Consider the following 19,785-nt stretch of genomic DNA (forward strand, 5'->3'; position numbering starts at 1 on the left):
TCACTGCCCTTTCCTCGCTTCTCTCATAGCACCTACAGCATTTTGCCTTGGTGGGGCAGCTGGCTGTCACCTGGGCTCCAAGACAGAGGCCACGCCTCCCTCATCGCCCTCTCTGAGCTAGAGAAGGGGCATGGGTTGGTGTGAAAGTGAAAGGAGTGCCCTGTGGGGCAGCCGGGACAGAGGGGCTGGGTTTGCAAGGAACACAGAGGCAGCGGCCCTCCCATGGAGCCATGGAGTGAGTGTCCAGGGCCCTCGGTGGCAGCGTGATTTGGAGCTAAACGAGGATTTCGGAGCCAGGGTGCTCAGACTCCAGTCCTGGTTCCACTCCTCACTAACGGGGGGCTGAGCACACGCTCGGTGTTGGGGACCTCACCCTGGAACGGAGACCATGCGTGTCCGTGCCTCCTGAGGGCTCCTGGCACAGGAAGTGCCGCTCGGTGGCAGCTGTCACCTCCTCTGCCTGGAGAGTAACCTGTCGTTGTTCTGCCACAGGGGGAGATTGGACTGCCAGGCCCTCCAGGCCACGATGGAGAAAAGGTGAGAACAGACACCCCCAGACAAACCTCTGAAGCTGGTCCCGGCCCTGGGGGTGATGGCAGGGGCTCCGGAGGAAGCCCAAGGTGGACCTTGTGGGGAAGGGAGAGAGGAGGGGAGAGGAGGCCCGCCCTGCACATGCCCAGCTGAGCCCCATGCTGCGGCCTCGGAGAAGCCAGCAGACCACACTGGGCTGGGCTGGGCTGGGGCTGGGGGCGGAGGCCCCTCGGGTTCCCACAGGGAGTCAGACTAGCTCTCTGCCTGGTCCAACCAAGCACAGAAGAGCCAGTCCTGCAGGCCACTCATTCCTTCATGTTCTCTCTCCTGTGTCCTCCTCTCGTGTATCTAATGAGTGGTGTTGATATTTCCTAAAGGGACCTCGAGGCAAACCAGGAGACATGGGCCCTCCTGGTCCCCAAGGCCCCCCAGGAAAGCCTGGGCCTGCAGGAATAAGGGGAGAAGACGGACATCCGGGGAGCTCGGGAGAGAAAGGGGAGAAAGGGGAGACGGGGCAGGCAGGCCCACCGGTAAGTGCCAGGACTGTCTGGACTGCTTTCCCCTTCTGCATGCGCCCCCCGCCCCAGCATGAAGTCAGCCCTGCAGCCTGGGCTGCTAACCTGGGAGTTGGGAGAAGGGGACTCACCTGGGTTCCCCTGGTTTACCAAGGCCAGTCTCCCCCCTCAAGAGACCTGGGTCCTGTTCTGTCGTCTTCTGTCTGTGTCCCCTGAAAGTCCCTGAGCCTGGCAGAGCCCCGGTCCCTGTCTCTGCAGTGGCTTAGAATGCCTCCCCTGCAAACCTCGCTAGGATGTTGGGAAGGAGAGGAAGTCATGGGTAGAAAACTGGCTCTTGGGAAAGTATGCAGAAGCCCTCTCACCACGGAGAATGCTCATACAAAAACGGGGTCATAGCCCACTCCAGCCAGGACACTGCCTTGACTGGGGTCCTTCTCTGGCATCAGTGGCTCCCGTCTGAATGGTCACCATCCTAGACACCGGCCTGTGGAGGAAGGGCGCGTGCGTGCATGCCACATTTGGTCACAGATGCTCAGCGTGACGACCTTGCGCTTGACTAACAGAGATCTTTGTCGGTCCTTAGGGTCTAGATGGCCCAACTGGGGAGAAAGGAGAACCAGGTGGCCCAGGGAGACCCGGAACGACAGGATTGCCTGGCCCAATCGGGCTCCCGGGATTTACAGTAAGGCCAGAGGGCTGGGTATCCAGGTGGTCAGCAGGCAGCTGCGGACAGGGGCACCTGAGCAGGGGTGCCCCTCACGTGGTTGGCAGCCTAGCAGGTGCCTGGCACTGCAGTGAGGCCGCACTAACTCCTGGCCGGCCCGGCCTGGGAGGGGGTCCTCTTGATGAGCAGATACTTCCTGAGGGCAGTTGAGTATAAACAAGGGAATATAAACTCCCTCGGCCCACAGCATGACTGCCTCTGTCTTCATAGCCAACATAGTGCAAAGGTGCCAGGACCTTAGACTCAGAATCCTCCTCTTACGAGTGGGAAGAACCTCAGAGGCCAACCAGTCCCACCTGGGATGGCCTGCGGCCGCCTCACTCAGCTGCAACAGGAGGCAGCTCATTGCCTCCAACACGTCCCCTTCTTGGGGGGGCATTTCCACGATGAAGGCAGTGCTCCTAGATTTGGGGTGCAAGTTCCCTCATCACCATCCCCCCATTGGCCCTCGCTCTGCCTCTGGAGCCTTATTCATTTCTGTAGCCGTTTTAAAAACCACCACTAATTCCGCAGCTTAAAACAACAGGTGCTTAAGATGACATGGTTTCTGTGGGTCAGGAGTCCAGGCCCGTCCCAGCTGGGTCCTCTGCCCAGGGCCTCTTGAGGCTGCGTCAGGGTGTCGGCCGGCTGCGTTCTCATCTAGACCTGGGACCCCACCCAGGCTCGCTGCTGTGGGCATCATCAGCTCCCTGCTATAGCAGGACCGGTCCTGCAGCTCCCAGAGGCTGCCACACGGCCTTCCCCACAGTGGGCAGTTCACATTATAGCAGCCTATTTCTTCAAGGCCAAGGCCAGCAGGAGTCTCTCCACGTGTGCTGGCAGGACAGAACGCTGTGTGTGTGTAACGTGTAATAATCTTAACATATGTCATAGGTTATCATTTGTAAACTATAAACATAAGCTGGTCACATAATCGCCTTTGCCTTATGCCATATTCTGTGGGTCCACCCCAGGGCCTGTGCCCTGCAGGACCCATAGAGAAAGCCAGCCTCTCCTTCCACATGCTGAAAACTCAGGTTCTTAAAAGCAGGGGTCACCGACGACCTGCCCCATCTCCGTCCCTCAGGCTGTCCACCCCCATAGCCTCTGAGGTGTTCCTTGCCAACGCCTGGGCCTAGTCTACCTCCGGTCTGGTTTGTCACAGGTTTGAGGGTGTGTCTGTCCCAGGCTCCCCTGAGTGCTGGCATCCACGCCATGGTGTTTTGTGCCCACAGGGGGAGAAAGGAGAACCTGGGGAAAAGGGTGACCCAGGAGTAGAGGTAGGTGGTGCCTGCTCTGCCTTGTGTGTCCCGGGGGTTCATGGGCAGGAACCTCATCACACCTGGTCTCTCCAGTGTGGGCAGAATTTCCATGATCTAGGATGAAACTCAGAGCTGCCCTGCTCAGGAAGGGGGCAAGGAGGGGAACGTTCACTGAGCACCGCAGTGGCCAGCCATGGAGCCTCCAGTCTGCTCCACGGTCTCCCCATTAATCAAGTCCCTCAGTGGCATTTCACCGGGCACCCACCATATTTCATTCCCGGGGCTGAGCCTGTGCAGCAAACTGTCCCCAGTAGCGGGTACTAGAATGGCACCAACTCAGGGAGACTGGTGAGCATGCCCAAAATGGGTCATTTTGCAGAATTTCGAAGACTCTGTAGGAATTTGCCTAGAAGCTGCAGAGTGGGCTTCCCAGAGAGGGAGGCATTATTCTCTGAGAGGTGTGGTGATGAAGGGAAGAGGAAGGAACAGTGGCATAAGAGGATAGAAGCCAGGTTCACATATGTAGCATCGAGGGAAAGAGCCAGGAAAGCAAGAGGTCAAGGACACATGAGGGAGAGGGTGCTTGGCGGGAAGACCTGGGCCCCCCAGACACCATGGCGGAGCTAAGGGAGAGACCGCCACGCCTTCTCAGTCCCTGAAGAAGTCCCCTGGCTCCTGTCACCTTCAGTGTCACCAAGCCCCGTCTGCATTAGTGACACAGACCTGATTGTATAGCATGTTACTTACTTACAGATGGATAGCCTCCTACAGAAATGCTCTGAAATTCAGGAAAAGCATTATCCCCCAAGTGTTCCTTCCAGACGTATTTAAAGTAAAAATTGGAAACAGCCTACATCTCTAACAAGAAGGAAGTGATTAAATAACTTATGGTAATAATGCTGATGGTAATAATAGTCCTCATGTTGGGAGCGTCCCTGTGCCAAGCACTGCTCCAAGCCCTGGCTCAGTAGCAACTCTGCACTCAATGAATAGCACATTGACATACAACGGAGGCTTGTGGGCACCATTCAAAAAATGGAAAAGCGGGTTTTGTGTTAAATGAAAAAGAACAGAGAATCAAGTTATACATACATACATACATATGTATATATATGTGTATATATATGTGAAATGAAATATATATATTGATATACAATATCATAAGTATGCACATATGTTCAAATATATTTTATGCATCAAAAGAGTGGAAGGAAATAAAGCAAAATATTAGCAGTACTCAGATATTCATGCCTTCGCCTCCTTTCAATTTTTTTTAATTTATAAAATACTTTAATGGGTTTGCATTACTTTAAATTTTTTAATATTTTAATTATTATATAGTAAAGTTGACTTTGGGGGAAGTGTGCGTACACATCTGTGAATTTTAATACATGCATAGATTTGTACGACCACTACCACAATCGGGATACATGACTTATTTATTTATAAGAAGAAGAAAAAGCAGTAATTTTTTTCTAAGTAGAGTTTCCAAAGATTGAGTTCCCTGCAAGGAGATTGTATGTCCTGGAGCTGAAAGGGCCACAGGTCCAAGCGATGTCAGGGTCTCCATCTGCCCAGTGCGGGGCCTCCCTCGATGGTGGCCTGACAGAGGGTCTCCACCATGGTCACACCCAGGGGATTCCATCCCTGGGGAGGTGAGAAGAGCCCCAAAGCCGAAGTGGGGTGACCAGCTCAGAGAGGAGCAGGCAGGTCTCCTTCCACCTCTTGGGTGGCTGCTTAGACAAGTGGATGTCCATCTTCCTCAGAGACAGAACCTGCACCGAATACCATGCCCTTAGGGAGGAAGACTGCCCTGGGGTCCCCAACTGCACTGTTCCATCCACATCTCTTCTACTTCAACCTGCCCTGAAGGGAAACAGAGACCAGCAGTCTCTGTTACAAATTTAGGGGGACTTGAGGCAATATCTCAGCCTCCCCCAATTCCAGATAACCAATCTCTGCTCCTCTAAGCCAAGGGTCTCAAATTCAGACGCCAACAAGGGCTAGGAGGTTTGGGTTAACTACAATAGGGAGGGGTGGGGCCTGGGTCGGATGGAAGACCTCATGGCCCACCTGGAGGGGAAAGCTCTCCTTCAGCTCCAGGCATTTGTTGACAGGCAGGAACGAAAACTTAGTGCTGCCAAATTTTCTAGTTTAAAAAAAAATCTAAGGAGGGTAGATGTTTCAAGGACATTTGCCAGCCATAGTTCGTTTGTTTGTAACATTGTAAAGGCTAATGAGCTGCCATGAGTTTGTGACATGTTCTAAGCCTTCTTTTGGGAGACTGCGTGCCAGGCAGTTCCGTCTTCGGCTTTGCAGTCTCCAGCCAGACCCCAGGCCATGTGGAAGGCGGGGCCACTTAGAGCATAACAGCCACGGTGGGCTAACCATCTCCCTCTCACTTCTAGGTTCCTGGGCCACCGGGGCCAGAGGGGCCTCCCGGGCCTCCGGTAAGTTTGGAGGGCTCATCAATGCTTCAGTTCCTGGTGACTGGGTCCCTAATGTCCCCTCCCCAGGGTAGTCACTGGGCTCAACCTCAGTACTAGGTCAGCCACCTCCCCCTCCCAGGTGGGGTTTTTTCTCATCCACAGACCCCTCCTCTTCCCCTCCCATGTCAGACAGACACCCTTCCAGTGACACTAAGCAGCCTGGGCATTGCCTGGTTTCTTGGAAACGGCTGACTGGCATGGCGGCCCGGGGTCAGGTCCCACTGCTCTGCAGAAGCCGCTGTCACTAAGCTCTGACCTTTGCCCTCAGACATCTGCTCCTGTTCTTCCCTCTTCCTGCTAACCAACCAGTAAGAAGACTGGGATTAAAATAGAAAGTGAACCATTTAAAACAAGCCCCACTGGGTGGGCCTTTCCGTGGTTACAGATAAGAAAAGGCCTTTAAAAAGACCCCCTTGCGTTGCACCTAGAGCTGTGGTCGGCAAACCGCGGCTCGCGAGCCACATGCGGCTCTTTGGCCCGTTGAGTGTGGCTCTTCCACAAAATACCACGTGCGGGCGCGCACGTACAGTGCGATTGAAACTTCGTGGCCCATGCGCAGAAGTCAGTTTTCAGCCTGGGCGAGTCTATTTTGAAGAAGTGGCATTAGAAGAAGTAGGGGTATGTTCGCTGAGGTCGACCCCTCAGATTGAGGACGTTTTTAGCAAAGGCCAGCTTAGGAGCACCCTAATTAAGTTAATAACAATGTACCTACCTATATAGTTTAAATTTAAAAAATTTGGCTCTCAAAAGTAATTTCAATCGTTGTACTGTTGATATTTGGCTCTGTTCACTAATGAGTTTGCCGACCACTGACCTAGAGGGCTCCCAAGCACCCAAACCAACATATGCTCATTCTTGCCTTTGGGGTTCATGCCTCTCTCAGGCACTTTGTCACCTGCTGTCACTGGTAGAGGTAGTAGTAGTAGTAATAACGATAGTAGCCAACATTTATTTTAACTTACTACATACCAGACTCTGCTCTAAGCACTTTGCATATATTAATTTATTCAACTTTTGCTGTGTTTCCTCTCAGTCTTTCATGAGACTCTGGTCAGCTGTGAGGGACACAGAAAGATTCTCCCTGTCTCTGGCTGGGGAAGCCTGGCTCAGACCCCACCCTAGGGAGCCCCAAGCATAACCACCTCCTGCCTCCCCTGGGCAGGGACCCAGGCCAGGCTCTGCACCCTGAGCCCTTGCACGTTTGTGGTCCAACTTGTGGACAAAGATTTTTGACTTTAACCAGAAATATAGTTCTGAAGCACCTTGTTTTCATTCCAAATGCAGGGGCTCCAAGGCATTCCTGGACCAAAGGTAAGAAGAGGTCATGTGACAGGTGCTGGGTGAGGGGTGGGGGAAGAGGACTCAGTGAGGGCAGAAAAGAGGGCAAGTGCTTCAGAGGCGGGCAGCCCAGCTGACCCCTTCCCTAAATGGAATCATATGACCCTCTGGCCAGTGGGGTACGATCAGGACACAGTGAAGGCCTAGGGTCTTTGTAACATCCATCATTGACCCCGGGCAGGCTTCGGATTTAAAAATGTCCCATCCACCAATGGACCTTACAGAATGACAAGTTAGGTGCTTGGCAAAGATGAAATCCTTTCCCACGTCACCGGCCCCAGACCCTTAGAGACAGAGGGGAGTGGCGTGGGACCCCTCCCAGGAACCACACCGCTGCACTCTGGCCTGGGGCTCTCCCCGTCTCCCCCTGAAAGCACTTCAAATGGATAGGAGGAGCTGGAGCCCGCTGGTCTGACATCCTGGTCTCCTGCCCTAACCTTTTCCAGGGGAGTATGGGGCAGTTTTTCTCCCAATTTGTTTGGGAGCCTCAGGGCTCCGGTGGTGGCATTTCGGGCATCTGCCAGCCAACCTCTGCAGGGTCCCCTATATCCTGCTATGCTGTCACCTATGCCAAAGCCTGGCGTGCAGCTTCCCTGTGGGTTTGTGTCCACTCCACCATCTCTTTTCCCTTTGGGGACCTTAAAGTCACCACAGGGATACAGGGGACTGCAGCTGAGGCAGAGATGGGCTAAGCCAGGGATCCCTGGAGTCCCCAGCCTGCCATCCCTGGGCCAGCCACCTCCTCCTCCTTCCCCTTCTCCCTCCCCATCCCTGCACCCACTCCTGTCCCCAGGACCTCAGAATTCAGGAATGAGTTGTCTGAGTCATGCCCATCTGTAATCTCCCCCCATCTCCCTTTCCTTCAGGGAGAAGCAGGACTCGATGGGGCAAAAGGAGAGCCGGGTGTCCAGGGAGAAAAAGGAGACCGAGGTCCTCTGGGATTGCCCGTGAGTATTGTGGACCCAGCAAGACGGTTGCGAGGAGCCCAGCCAGGGGCCCTGAAGGTGTCGGGCACTCCAGAGCTCCGTGTGGTTTTGCTTTCCCACCTGGGCGAGACCCTGGGCTCTGATTCTCTTACTGAGGCCTGCTCTGGCCAGGCCCTGGTCTCAGTGTGGGGGGATTATGAAGCTGAATGAGACAGGGCCCCAGACCCCAAAGAGCACCCAGCTGGAGAGCCAGAGGTGGCTTAAGCACAGCCTTGGGCCCTATGAGTGCCTGACTCAGAAGCAACAAAAGCGCCCTCCCAGGGGCCACACTTGGAGAACTGGGGAGCAGCGGGACAGAGGCGTCTACTCCATCACTCCTCTGTTTTCCCAGGAGGGGCCCCAAGAGCACCCCTGATCTCTCCCCTTAAGCCCTGGCCACAGCAGAAAAGCTTGTAAAAGGTCAGATTCTCCTGTCCCACTGGCTAAGGCCACCTGGATCCCAGTTCCCTGAAATCTCTCATCTCCGCCTGCCCAGGGCTGGAGGCCTCAGGTCAGGGGACGGGGCTCGCTCGGAAGGCCTTTCCAGGTGTGGCCTGGACAAACCCTTTTGCCCCAAGCTTCGGTGGGCTGGTGGGCTGGTCACCTTGTCCAGGAGACCACATCCCACCACCCTGGGCTCCACCCTCCCTCAAACCCAGTGAGGTTGGCACTGCTCTTGGTTTGTTTATCAAGAGCTGGACGGGATTTCAGTGGCCCGTCTGATCACGGCACTGAGGGACCCAGAGGAGAAAGTGGCTCAGTGAGGTCACATATGAAGTCGGTGGCCAGGCCAGGCCAGAGGCCGCTCCTCCACTGAGGTCCCAGCCACGCAAGGGGCTCTTTCCAGCCACCGGGGCTTCCTCTGTCCCAGGCGCCAGGCCAGTTCCCACCCCAGGAAGCCGTAAAGAGCAGGGGGCCAATGGGAAGCCCAATCACCCCAGCTTGGCAGAGCTTGAAGGTCTGGCTAATATAATCCCAGCAACCGAAAAGCAAGAGCAAAAGATACAACTACCTCCTATTAGTGCATCAAATGCAGGAGCATTTAAGGAGCTGATTCGCTTGACAGACTACAGAAAACTGATGACTTGAGCAGACATTTCCCCATGTCTGAAGCTGCATCTGGAATGATTAAGAACTCCTTCCTAGTAAAGAGCGACCCTGCCCCCACTCAACCATGAATTTCTCCTTGTCCACCTTCCTGGCCCCAACAAGCCTAGTGAACATGGAGAATTCCGCCAAAATGCAAATGGCAAGGAGACCAAACAAGTCATATCAACAAAGAAAATGCCAGAGGATAGACACGGTGCCCCGTCTATCTTTCATTTTTCTACTTTTGGTAATCTGGCCTTTTATGTGAAATCTCCCTAGTCTCTTACATTCAATCAAAATGACTTGCAGCACTACTGACCGTACAAAATATGTCAGTGGCCCACACAGGACCTGAAAACCTCCAGTCCGTGCTCCAGACCTCTCAAGATAACTCCGTACTAATATGAAGAGACAAAGTTTGTGGATATTTAGCTAATGTTCTGCTTTGGGGGCTTCACCTTGACATTATGTTCCATATACTAGCAGCATGTTTTTCCAGGCATATCCTGTTGACTTCTTCCTATTTGCCTTCTACAAGTAGTTCTCAACACTGGCTGCACATTGGGGCCACCTGGACTTTCTAGCTTGCCATTACCCCAGCCTCACTCTTAGAGACTGAGGTTGACTTGAGCTGGGGTGGGACCCAGGCACTTGTATCATTTCACATCCGCCTCAGGAAATTCTGGTGTTGCAGCTGGGGTTGAGAACCACAGCTCTCTAGGCTATGAGTCAAGATCATCCCAGAAGTATGTAGGGCCTCAAACTGAGAAGCAAGGCTCTGTAGGGTCCTACATCCAACACCCCTCCCCCAGGAGGAAGCAGCTCCCTGCCCTCTTTCCTGGGGGCATTCCTCCACCTTTAAATCCTAAGTCCGAGGCCCATTTGGAAGCAGCTTTCAATAACTTGGTCCTTACTGAGCTGGAGTGTCCTGCTTCCTTCTCCCTGGCTTGTCGCATTGGAATCCTCCGATAATTTTCCCCTGGTTCTCCGAGGTGGATCTCAGGGGTAGATTTATAGCCCAAGGTTGAGGAAGAGCTCCCATTCCCCGGCATATAACACTGGACACTGCATCGTGAGTGGGTCTTAAGAGCATCCCACCTTCAGCCAGTTTACTCCAGAGTATACATGGCCTTAGACCTCTGTCCCAATCAGCTGGGGATCTGGCCCAAAGCCCTGTTCTGTAAAAGAACCCTCATCTGGGATAACACGAATGGACTGAGCTTGTGTTGAGATCTGCCAACTGTGAAGGTCCAGAGAAATGCCAGGCATCATTAGCATTGTCATTTAAGGGCCAACTCTTCCCACCTGCTGGAGTACTAGTAGAAGCATCAATTCAGGTTTCAAAACCAGGTGCTGTAACTCAGTGATGAGCCTCTCAGGGTCCCCCCATGTTGCCCAGTCTCAACAGGTTTGCAAATGGCTGGGAAGCCCACCCTCACCAGGTCCCCACCCCTCAAGTAGGCTTGTCTCTCCCCAGTGAGACTGGACCCGGGAAAGAGGCACCAGCCCAGGTTCCAGGCACCTCCCCATGAACTCACTTTCTATATCCCTCTCCCCAGAGCACTGCCACCCTTTGGGAGGGGTTTCTGAGAGGGGATCCAAGGAGGAAGGGCAGCCGGGGGCACAGAGCATCAGAACAGTCACGTGCACTGATCTCCATCCAGCCTGCTCAGCAGTCGGCCACACTGCATTCAGTGTCTCCATGTTGTTGTTGGTTTCCATGTGAATACCATTACCTGTCCTCCCAAGCTTACTTCTCCCATTTTGTTTGATTACCAGCATTTGTGTCTGTCCAGAGTCACTGCTTCACTCACCTCTTCCCTCCCTGATCCCTTTTTCTCCCTCCCGCTCCTCCCTGACCCTTCTTTTGGTCAAACTGTTCCCTTTGTCCAGGGAGCTTCAGGTTTGGACGGCAGACCTGGGCCACCGGTGAGTGTCACTTCTCCATTACCCTTCACCCCACCCCACCCCAGCCTGTGCTCCCTCTCGTCTATCCCACTGTGGCCTCGTTTTCCCAGTGAGTTGTGACTGATCCCACTACTGACACCACAAAGGTACCACCTGTGTTCTGTTCAGAAGTGCTTATTCTGGCCTCTTGACCAAAGATGGCTGGCCCTCATCTAAATTTTCCTGCTCGTAGTATGCACCCGGGGCCCTCAAATATGAATTTCCTGGATGTGGAGTGGGAGTCCCACTCCAGCAGCAGACTCTTCCTAAGCGAATGCTGAGTTTGGGCTGGGAGCCCAGCCCTGGGGATCTGGGCCATGACTCATCCCCACCAAACACAACAGTGTCTGTATGTGCCCGTCATGCTGTGTTGTCTTTACACTGTGAGCTCTGTCCATGTCCTGTCTGCCCATAGGGGCTTCCTAGTTCTGCGTAGCCACCAGTTTGATGTAATGGGTGGGGACAGCATAGACGGGTGGGGGCAGGTGTAGCATTAGGAGCACACTGGCCAGTCCCAGCTCAATGTTCTGTGGGCATGTTGCACTTCCTGTGGCACCACAGTCATCCATTCCAACAGGGGGTTTATGCAGAGCTAATTGATGGACCCTTGGGCCCCCTCTTTCTTTGTTCTTCCTGATTCCAGAAGACACACATCACCTACTCTTCACTGGAAAGTCCCTGAACTTTTTTAACAACTGAAGCATCAGGAAAAAACGTCCCTCCTCTTCACCTTCCAGTCCTCCTCCCAGAGCTCCCATCAGGTCTTCAGGGCAGTGGCACTCCCAGCTGAAGCCTGTCCCTCTCCATGGTGTTGGGATCACTGGCCATCGGGGCCAGGAGGCTGGACTTCCCTCTCGGGAGCAGCTATAACCAGAGCTGTGTGTGTGCCCAGCCCCTGCCAGCCGATCTCAGCTCTGACCTTGCAGGACATTTTTGAGGCCACAGCTGCTTGGTCTGCCTAGAAGACAAGGTTCTAATGAGCTGGCTGGAGCAACACCTGGGGGAAGAGGAGAACTTGCAGGGCTCACTTGAGGAGGGAGGACATACGCTCAGGGTAGAGGGAGATGTCCAGTCACCCCGGCAACAGGCCTCCCAGGGGCCTCTCCCCACCTCGTGTTTATGGAGTTAAAATTATAGACTCTCATAAATGGAGAAGATGCCCCTTTCTGAGCATTATTACGGCTTTGCTCCTCCACCACAGGCCCTCCATTTCCATCCTCCTTGCCCCGAGCACACATTTCCCAGGCGCCCAGTCAGAGCTGGCAGATGATCTGTGGCTGGACTCAGAGAACCTGAGACTTCCCTCTCAGCTCCTTCCTCCATTCATGGTGGACAGAGGGCAGCAGTACAAATTCATATATTCTGTCCCCTTGGACCTGAGGATTTATTTTTTCATAAAATCACTATCACAACCTTAAAGGAACATTTATATGGGAAAAGTAACCCTGCCCTGCCAATACTGATATTTATTGGGTGCAAATGCGTGACATGTGTTCATCCATGTTAACCTGGCAGCGGCTTGAGAGGCAGACACTCGTGTTACCATCCCCATTTTACAGGTGGGAAAACTGAGCCTCAGAGAGGCCAAGAAACGTCTGCAGTATCGCAGAGTTCAAAGCCTTCAAGCGGGACTGGAAGCCAGCCAGTGACTCTGGAGTCCTGGGCTGAACCATCACTTTGATCTTTTTTGACGTGCCCTTGTCACCGATGTCCACGGCGCTCCTCCTTCCCTGGTAGCTGCAAAGGGAGCACCAAGAATAGCCTTTTGCCCCTCCCCTGCCCCCCCGCCCTCCCCATAAAGTAAATCAGCCTTCCCCACTTGTTCCTGCCCCCCCCCTTTCACAGCTGCACCTGGAACACGGGGGACTGTCCACAGGCCCAGCCCACACCCCCTCATGTCTGAGCAGGAAACACAAACACTGAGGCCGAGCAATGGGAAGCCCTGCAACATAGACTCCATCTAGCCCGGCTGTAACTGGGAACCTGGGGAAGATGTTCAATTACACCATAGCAAGCCCTGCTCCGTCTCTAAGCAACGCAGCTCCCATAGCTCCAGCTGCCCCCACTCCCCCTCGGCCCTGGGTGAGGAGCTCTGACACACCTCCCCTCCCACCAGTGTGGGCAGACCAGGCCTCGAGGCACACTAATGCACTCTCCAACCCAGCTGTTCCCTTGGGCCCGGGAGTGGGGACAGAGGTCCGGCCAGAGGCTGAAGGCCGGCCAGGCCGCAGTGGGGCAGGTGGGTGGGCGATGGCTGAATGACCCTCCCACGCCTGCCTCTGTGTGTGCGTCTGCATCGGTCTCCGTGGCATGAAGCCCCTCCCGCTGCATGTGGAGCTGTGACAGCAAAGGGGTGCCACCCTCGGGCCCCCATCCCTGGGCTGGTGTCGTCTCCCTCCCAAGCGCTTCTGGGAGCAAACTAAGCAACCGTTTTCCTATCGTTTTCAGCCTTGGCAAGCTTGGCTGTGGAGTGAAGGGGTTTTTTTCTTCCTCCAATCCGGCCCTGAGGCAGGGGAGGCTCTCTCTCCCCGAGGCCCCAAACCCAAACAGGAACACAGCTCAGTCGAATGACTGCCCTGAACGAGCCTGGCCTCGCCAACCCTGAAAACTGGCCACTGGACCTTGCTCCTCTCCAGGCGTCGGGCGGGTGCCCAGGGCTCCCCCGCCCCAGGACCTTCACCTCTGCTCTCCTTCGCCTCCCCAGGGCACTCCAGGACCAATTGGAGTTCCAGGCCCCGCCGGACCAAAGGGTGAGAGGGTGAGTGTTCAGGGAGCCGGGAGCCTGGGCACCCTCCTCAGCCTCAGGCCCTCAGCCCTGGCACCACGGCCCCAGGGTCACCGCTCAGCCCGCTGTCTCCGCCCTTACCCGTCCCTCCTAGAGTGCCATCCTCAGCCAGGGTGGCTGCTCTACAGTGTGACAGCTTTAAGGAAGAAATCACAGCTCTTTTCTCCTTTTTTCTTGTCCCTGCCTTTGTGTTCACGCCCGTTTCCTCCCTCCTTCTCCTCCCCTTGCTTCTGCCTCTGGCCAACCAGGACCCCCAGGACATTGCTCCCTCCTCCCAGAGGCCTTGGGAGACAGGCTCTGCTGGAGGGAGGGTGAGGGGCCTCCATCCGCCTCCCGGGACAGAGTCCACAACAGTAATGCCACCCTTCGCTCAGACCTTGCTTCCTGGACGGCGGCTGGGGGGACTGGCGAGGTGTCCTGGGTTTAAACCAGAAAGCAGTTGGTGGCAGGTTGGTACTATGTCCAGCAGGGCTCAGTGGCTTCTGTCTCCTGTTTCAGGGCAGCAAAGGCGACCCTGGGATGACAGGACCAACGGGAGCAGCTGGGCTTCCGGTAAGTATCACTGGGTCAAAGGTTTTCTTCATGCACCCTGTCCCCCAGAAACTGTCACGGCAGCATGCCCAGCGCCTGCAGCAAGAACTCTAGCACTAAGCGAGACTTAGCACTACTGTGGCAGAAGAAGCTGCCAACAGCCAACTGGTCGACACGCTGGAATATCCCTGCAGGGGGACCAAGTCCTCAACTGTGTGGACCATCTGCTGAGATGCAGCAAACACATCATGAGCCCCATCCACTACAAGGCTCCGTGTCCGACGCAGTGGGGGTCTCTCAGATGAATGTGCCATGGCCCTGTCCCGGGGGGTGGGGGAGCAGAATCAAATCCAAATCCTATCCTACAAGAAGGAGAGGGCAGCTTTCCCAAGGGACTGCTTCATGATTGAAGCAGATTTTCCCATTTCTTTGTTTTAAAAAGTTGATTACCTGAGAAAACCAGAATTTTACTTCCCACCCACTTGAAGATTGTCCATCTACCTGTTCATGGTTCCATGCGTGGCTGCCCAGGCAGCTCTGCTCTGGCTACGTGTGCAGCCCCTACCAGCCTTGGCCTGTGCTCATTGCCCCCCGCTGAGGCCATGGAGGGCAGCGTGCGCCTCACAGAGAGGGTCTGAAGAGCTCTGTAGCCACTTTTCTGGCAAGAACCTGGCTGGAGAGCCATGCAAACACCTCCTCTGCCAGGGAGTTCCCTCCCCAGACCATCCTTAGCACATGTCACCCCCAGCCTGAGTGATCTTGAAGAACACAGCAGGACGTTGGCCGAGGAGCAGAAAACCAGAACCACGCTCTTGGCTTTGCCCATAATTCATGATTTATCCCGAGGCTAAGTTCCTTGAGCCCCTTCATCCCCCTTCTGTAGAATGGGGATAATTAAATCTGTCTTGGAGAAATTAGGCATCAGAGAAGAACTTTATGAGCCTGGGAGGAAGCCCTGCACGGCCATCCCGTGTTTTCTCGTTAATGTGTTTCCATGGCTCTGATTTATTGCAGGGTTTACATGGACCACCCGGGGACAAAGGAAACCGGGTGAGTCTGACCCCTCACCCTTGGGCTCTGGTTACTAATGTTTTCATGATGTGGTGGAATGACCAACTGGGGATTCCTGACCCAACATGGCAAATACAGTTTTTCCTGATAAATCGTTGTAAATTGAAAGGCTTGCTAGTGAGGGGCTTAATCTGTGGCACACAGGGAGCCTGGGGCCTGAGCCTGAAATTGAAGCTTGTATTTTTCCGCCTGACAAGGGAAGACAGAATCCCACGGTGGCCATCAGATTAGCATTGCCATTCAGTGATGGGGGTCACGTGCCCAGCTCGCTCTACAGTGCCCTGATAATGGGCCCCTAAATGATGTTTTTAAATCCAGCGTTGCCTAGTCCTAGCCCCTGAAACAGTTTTGCCAGGCATCCCAGGCCACTGGTGAGAGAGAAAATAAATTCCCGTTCTGAGAACAAGCAGAAAGCTATTGTGAGCAGCCAACCCTTGCACGGCCATTATTTCCCTTGGAAAGCGCCAGCAGGACTCGGAAATGACCCGCGCCTTCAGAGGCCCCCAGCTCTCCCTTTGGTTTCTGCCATCTTCACCAGGACACAGTTACCAAATGCCCGCAGCACCCACAGACATGTCATGGCATATGACACATGCCATGTATATGACACATGACATATTTGGTCCCAGCAGGGACCATTTAATTCCGTCTGACCAAGAGATGACCTTTGAGGTCCTTCCTAGAATATCTCACCTGCTGCCCATCACAGTGAGTCTCAGTGTGACCCACACCCCCTAACGGCCAAGGGCATCTTCTAGTGCAGGGGTGGGGAACGTCCGGCCCGCAGGCTGTATAAGGCCCGCAAAATCATTTGGTCTGGCCCTGCCAAGGCATTAGAGGTGAGTTAGTTACATGTTTGGCCAAATATAGCAGGCTAATTTTTAAGTTGATAATTTTGTATGGCCCACAAATGATGGTGTAAATATCCAAATGGCCCTTGGAAGAAAAAAGGTTCCCCACCCCTGTACAATAGGTCAAAAGATCCAAGGAGCTTAGAGGTAGGAGAGGAGTGGGAAGAACACATGGAGAAATAGGCCCAGAAGGATGATAAAATGCACTGGATCCCCACAGAGCTGAAGGCAGAGCAGGTGGGCTCCAGCTGAGCGTTGAATACTGGTGATCATGATCATGAACAGACAGTGCCAGAATCCACACGCTTAAATCTAGCACTGATTCCAGTCTCTTCAACTTAGGGCGCATTTTTGGAGCACATCTATATCCCTAAATTCTCCTTTCTGGCAGCTGGCCAAAAGCAACTAGATTTGTCCCATATGTTTTATAAACGCGAGGGAACAGGAAGAGCTGCCGTACAGACTTTCCATGGGAAGACCAAGTCTAGAAACCACTGGAAGAGACAGGCCTACTCCCAGACATGTGCTAGCCTGTTACAGTCGGCTGGGAAGCCCACCTTCATTGCTGTGGCATCCAAGAATTTAGGCCACTAAAAAAATTGATCATTCCACCTCATTGGCATACTAACCTCCTTTCTAATTTATTTCTAACCTGTTCTGGTTTTCGTTATTATAGTCAATTAAAACCTCTTAAACCAATTTCTTAAGACGCTTTCAGTTGGCTTGAGGCACTGAGCTATTTGAGGGCTGCATCACCAGCCTACGTGGCGACTGTGTGGTTCTAGAGGTGGGGGCAGGGCAGGCAGACACCCTTGTCACAGATGGAGGGAGGTGGAGGCTGGAGGCACTGATGTTTAAGGACCCAAGCCACCGAATGAGGCAATAAAGCCCAGGGAATCAGTGGGAAAATATTTCTTCTCCACTTCCCCTTCCTGAGGTTTTGCACGCCCTCCCCGGCCCGTATATAAATTAGCAAATGTCACTTAGTAAAGTCCAGAGAGGGTCAAATTGCATGAGCCTTCTTTTGAGTGTGGCAAAGAACCCCTTGGCTTGTTCAGTTAGCGATCAAGGAGCAGCTGATTCTCTCCCTCCAAGAGATTTGACTGTCAGGATACCAGAATGTCCTGGAAGGGTCCCCCTACACCTCGCCTCCTCATTCAGACCTCCTTAGGCCACCAGCCTCTGAGGTCTTTGAGGGGAAGTGTGAGGGCTTGGAAACAAAGCCTCCAAAACAAAGAAAGGCCAGAGTAGAATCTGCACTGTGGAGAGGGACAGCTTTTATTCTGATGCCTGGGAGCTCAGAATTAACACTTTGGTCAATTAACAGAGGCCGGAAGGGCTTAGATGACAGTCCGGTTAGAAGTCTCATTGTTGCTGGAGATACTCTAAGCTCCTTGCCCCACCAGGTGTGGAGGATGGCTGCCTGAAGGGCTGCTCCCAAACTCTACCACCCATGCTGGGGACCCCATCAGAGGGGTCCCAATGGGTGCACCGGAAGCCCGCTGTTCTATCAGAGGGCGGCCTGAGATGCAATCTTAAAGCGCTGCTCCTTCGAGTCCGCCAGAAGACAGTCCTGAGCCTCTTCCCATTCATAGAGGGAGGAAGATCCTCGAGGTGGTGGGCAAGGCTCAGAGCCCCTAACAGGCAGTTTTCTGAGGGTTCACACCTGCCAGTGCAAAGAACGTTCTGTCCTTGTCACTGAGGACACCTTCTTGTCCCTTCACAGCCTGTGAATTTGGCCTAGGAGCCACTTTGAGGACGGAAAAAGTCCATCAAGGATAAAAGGGGGTGTGAATTTGGCAATTTGGGCACCAGGACAATTGGGTGTGAAGGTGGAGCTGCCTGCAAGCCACAGCCAACTGAAAGGTCTGCACGCATGTAGTGCTGCTACTGTCACTCTCTGAGATGTGCCGGGGGGGGGGGGGGGTGGGAGGGGGAGTGCATGCACATGTGTGCACGCATGCTTGTGTGTACGTGTGTGCATGCGTGTGTCTTGCTTCCCAAGCCCCCTTGCCTCCTTACTATCTCTTTTGGCCTGGGCCTGCCTCTTCCTTCCTTTACTTCCTCAATATTTACCCCCCTATATTGCACACTACATTATAGCAACCCCATCTCCCTCATCCTATCCCTTTCACTGCCCCAGCTTCCATTTCTTTCCTCTAAAAGCAGTTTTTACATATGCATTAATTTTGTGTAAGGGAACCTCTGCAGCTGGCTTTATCTGCCTTCCTTGTTCCAGCTGGAACCCTCTCTCTGCTGGAGCCTCGTTGGGAGCAGGAGGATGTAGGCAAAGCTACTACTCTCGTGTCTCCAAAGGGAACCCGAGATAAAGCCATTTCTTGTGCCCTTAGAACATGATGCTCCATAATGCAAGTCAGTCACCCATCCTGAAAGGCAGGACCCGCACACCCTCCGTTACCCACAGGCCGATCACCTGGGACCTGGAGCCCGAGACTTTGGGAAACTGTGCTCACTTTTCCACTGGCCCGACCCAAGGGGCAAGGGAGTCTCCTCCCTGAGAAAGTTCACGTGGGCTTCCCACCCACAGCGAGTGGTTTTGCTTGTCCGCTGCATGGGGACTACTCACACCACGACGTTCTCGTTGGTGGGAGTGTCTCAGAGCCAATGAGATTCTGCCTGGTATGCATCACACGTGCCCTCTTAAACTCTTTCATTTTCTAAGTAAACATTTGCACTTTAGAAAACTCACTCAGAACAATGCATTGGCAACTACAGGGGACCTCGGGAATCAAGAGATTTAAGCAATTTCCAAAGATCCTGGAAAACATCAAAAACATTCTTATCCTCTGGCTCCCTCTAACAAACCCTTCCCTTTCCACTACAGGAGCACAGTAAACACACGAGGCCATACCTTATACCAGCCAACAAGATGCAGTAATTGTTGTTGTCATCATATGAAGCAACTATCATTTACTGAGCATTTACCATTTGCCAGTATTAAGCACTTCACATACACAAAGACCTCAGATAAAGTTCTGAGGCTGGTGTTATTACCCGCACTTTACAGGTGAAGAAACTGAGGCTCAGAGAGGTTAAGTAACTTCCCAAAGTCACACTGCTGATAAAGGCAGACCCTCTTTGGCGGTAAGCTTTTGCTCTGACCAGTGTGCTGCCCTCCTTCGAGGTCTGTGGCCCTGGAGCAACACTGGACACATTAGACAATCGCAGGGGACAGGCATTCCCAGGAAGGCTCCCGGGGGCACGCCTGGCCCTCCAACCTGCGAAAATCCAAACGCTAATTCATTACAAAGAATCCCCACAGCCCTTCTTTAAACGGAGAGTGACTCTGGCACATGCAAAATGGGGTTCAACTGAGAAAGACAATGCTCACTGAAGCTTTTCAGAAACAAATGGATTCCTTGAACCAACTTGTCTGTTTACAAATAGCTGCCTATGGCTTCAGACCAGGAAGGACAAGAGACACAGAATGGAAGGACCCCGCTGAGGACCAGGGGCCACCCAGGAGCCCTGGACACACATGTACATACTAGCACAGACTCATACATGCACACATGCGCACAACCATGTACATGTACACATTCATACATGCTGTGTTCACTCACACACACAGACACACACACACACACACACACATGCATATGCACACGCATGGCTCTAAATAAAAGTTACCTTGCCTCCTAATAGATATAAAAGGGATGAAAACCAATTGGGACAAACGTTGTCAAG

General features: G+C 53.5%; 1 protein-coding gene across 1 annotated transcript in view; it reads left to right on the forward strand.

The window, feature by feature from the left end:
• The window catches only part of COL13A1 (collagen type XIII alpha 1 chain), a 78,204-nt gene that overhangs the window by 52,000 nt on the left and 6,419 nt on the right, over window positions 1-19,785 (forward strand). The window contains exons 24-33 of the mRNA XM_070431927.1: window positions 493-537; window positions 909-1,061; window positions 1,630-1,728; window positions 2,985-3,029; window positions 5,420-5,461; window positions 6,785-6,811; window positions 7,705-7,785; window positions 13,544-13,597; window positions 14,123-14,176; window positions 15,170-15,205. Of these exons, the coding sequence (XP_070288028.1) occupies window positions 493-537; window positions 909-1,061; window positions 1,630-1,728; window positions 2,985-3,029; window positions 5,420-5,461; window positions 6,785-6,811; window positions 7,705-7,785; window positions 13,544-13,597; window positions 14,123-14,176; window positions 15,170-15,205 (636 nt within the window). The remainder of the gene's footprint in view (window positions 1-492; window positions 538-908; window positions 1,062-1,629; window positions 1,729-2,984; window positions 3,030-5,419; window positions 5,462-6,784; window positions 6,812-7,704; window positions 7,786-13,543; window positions 13,598-14,122; window positions 14,177-15,169; window positions 15,206-19,785) is intronic.

This window comes from Myotis yumanensis, unplaced genomic scaffold, assembly GCF_028538775.1.
Source record: "Myotis yumanensis isolate MYYU_CA2020_CCGP unplaced genomic scaffold, mMyoYum1.0.hap1 SCAF_13, whole genome shotgun sequence".
NCBI classification, from domain to species: domain Eukaryota; kingdom Metazoa; phylum Chordata; class Mammalia; order Chiroptera; family Vespertilionidae; genus Myotis; species Myotis yumanensis.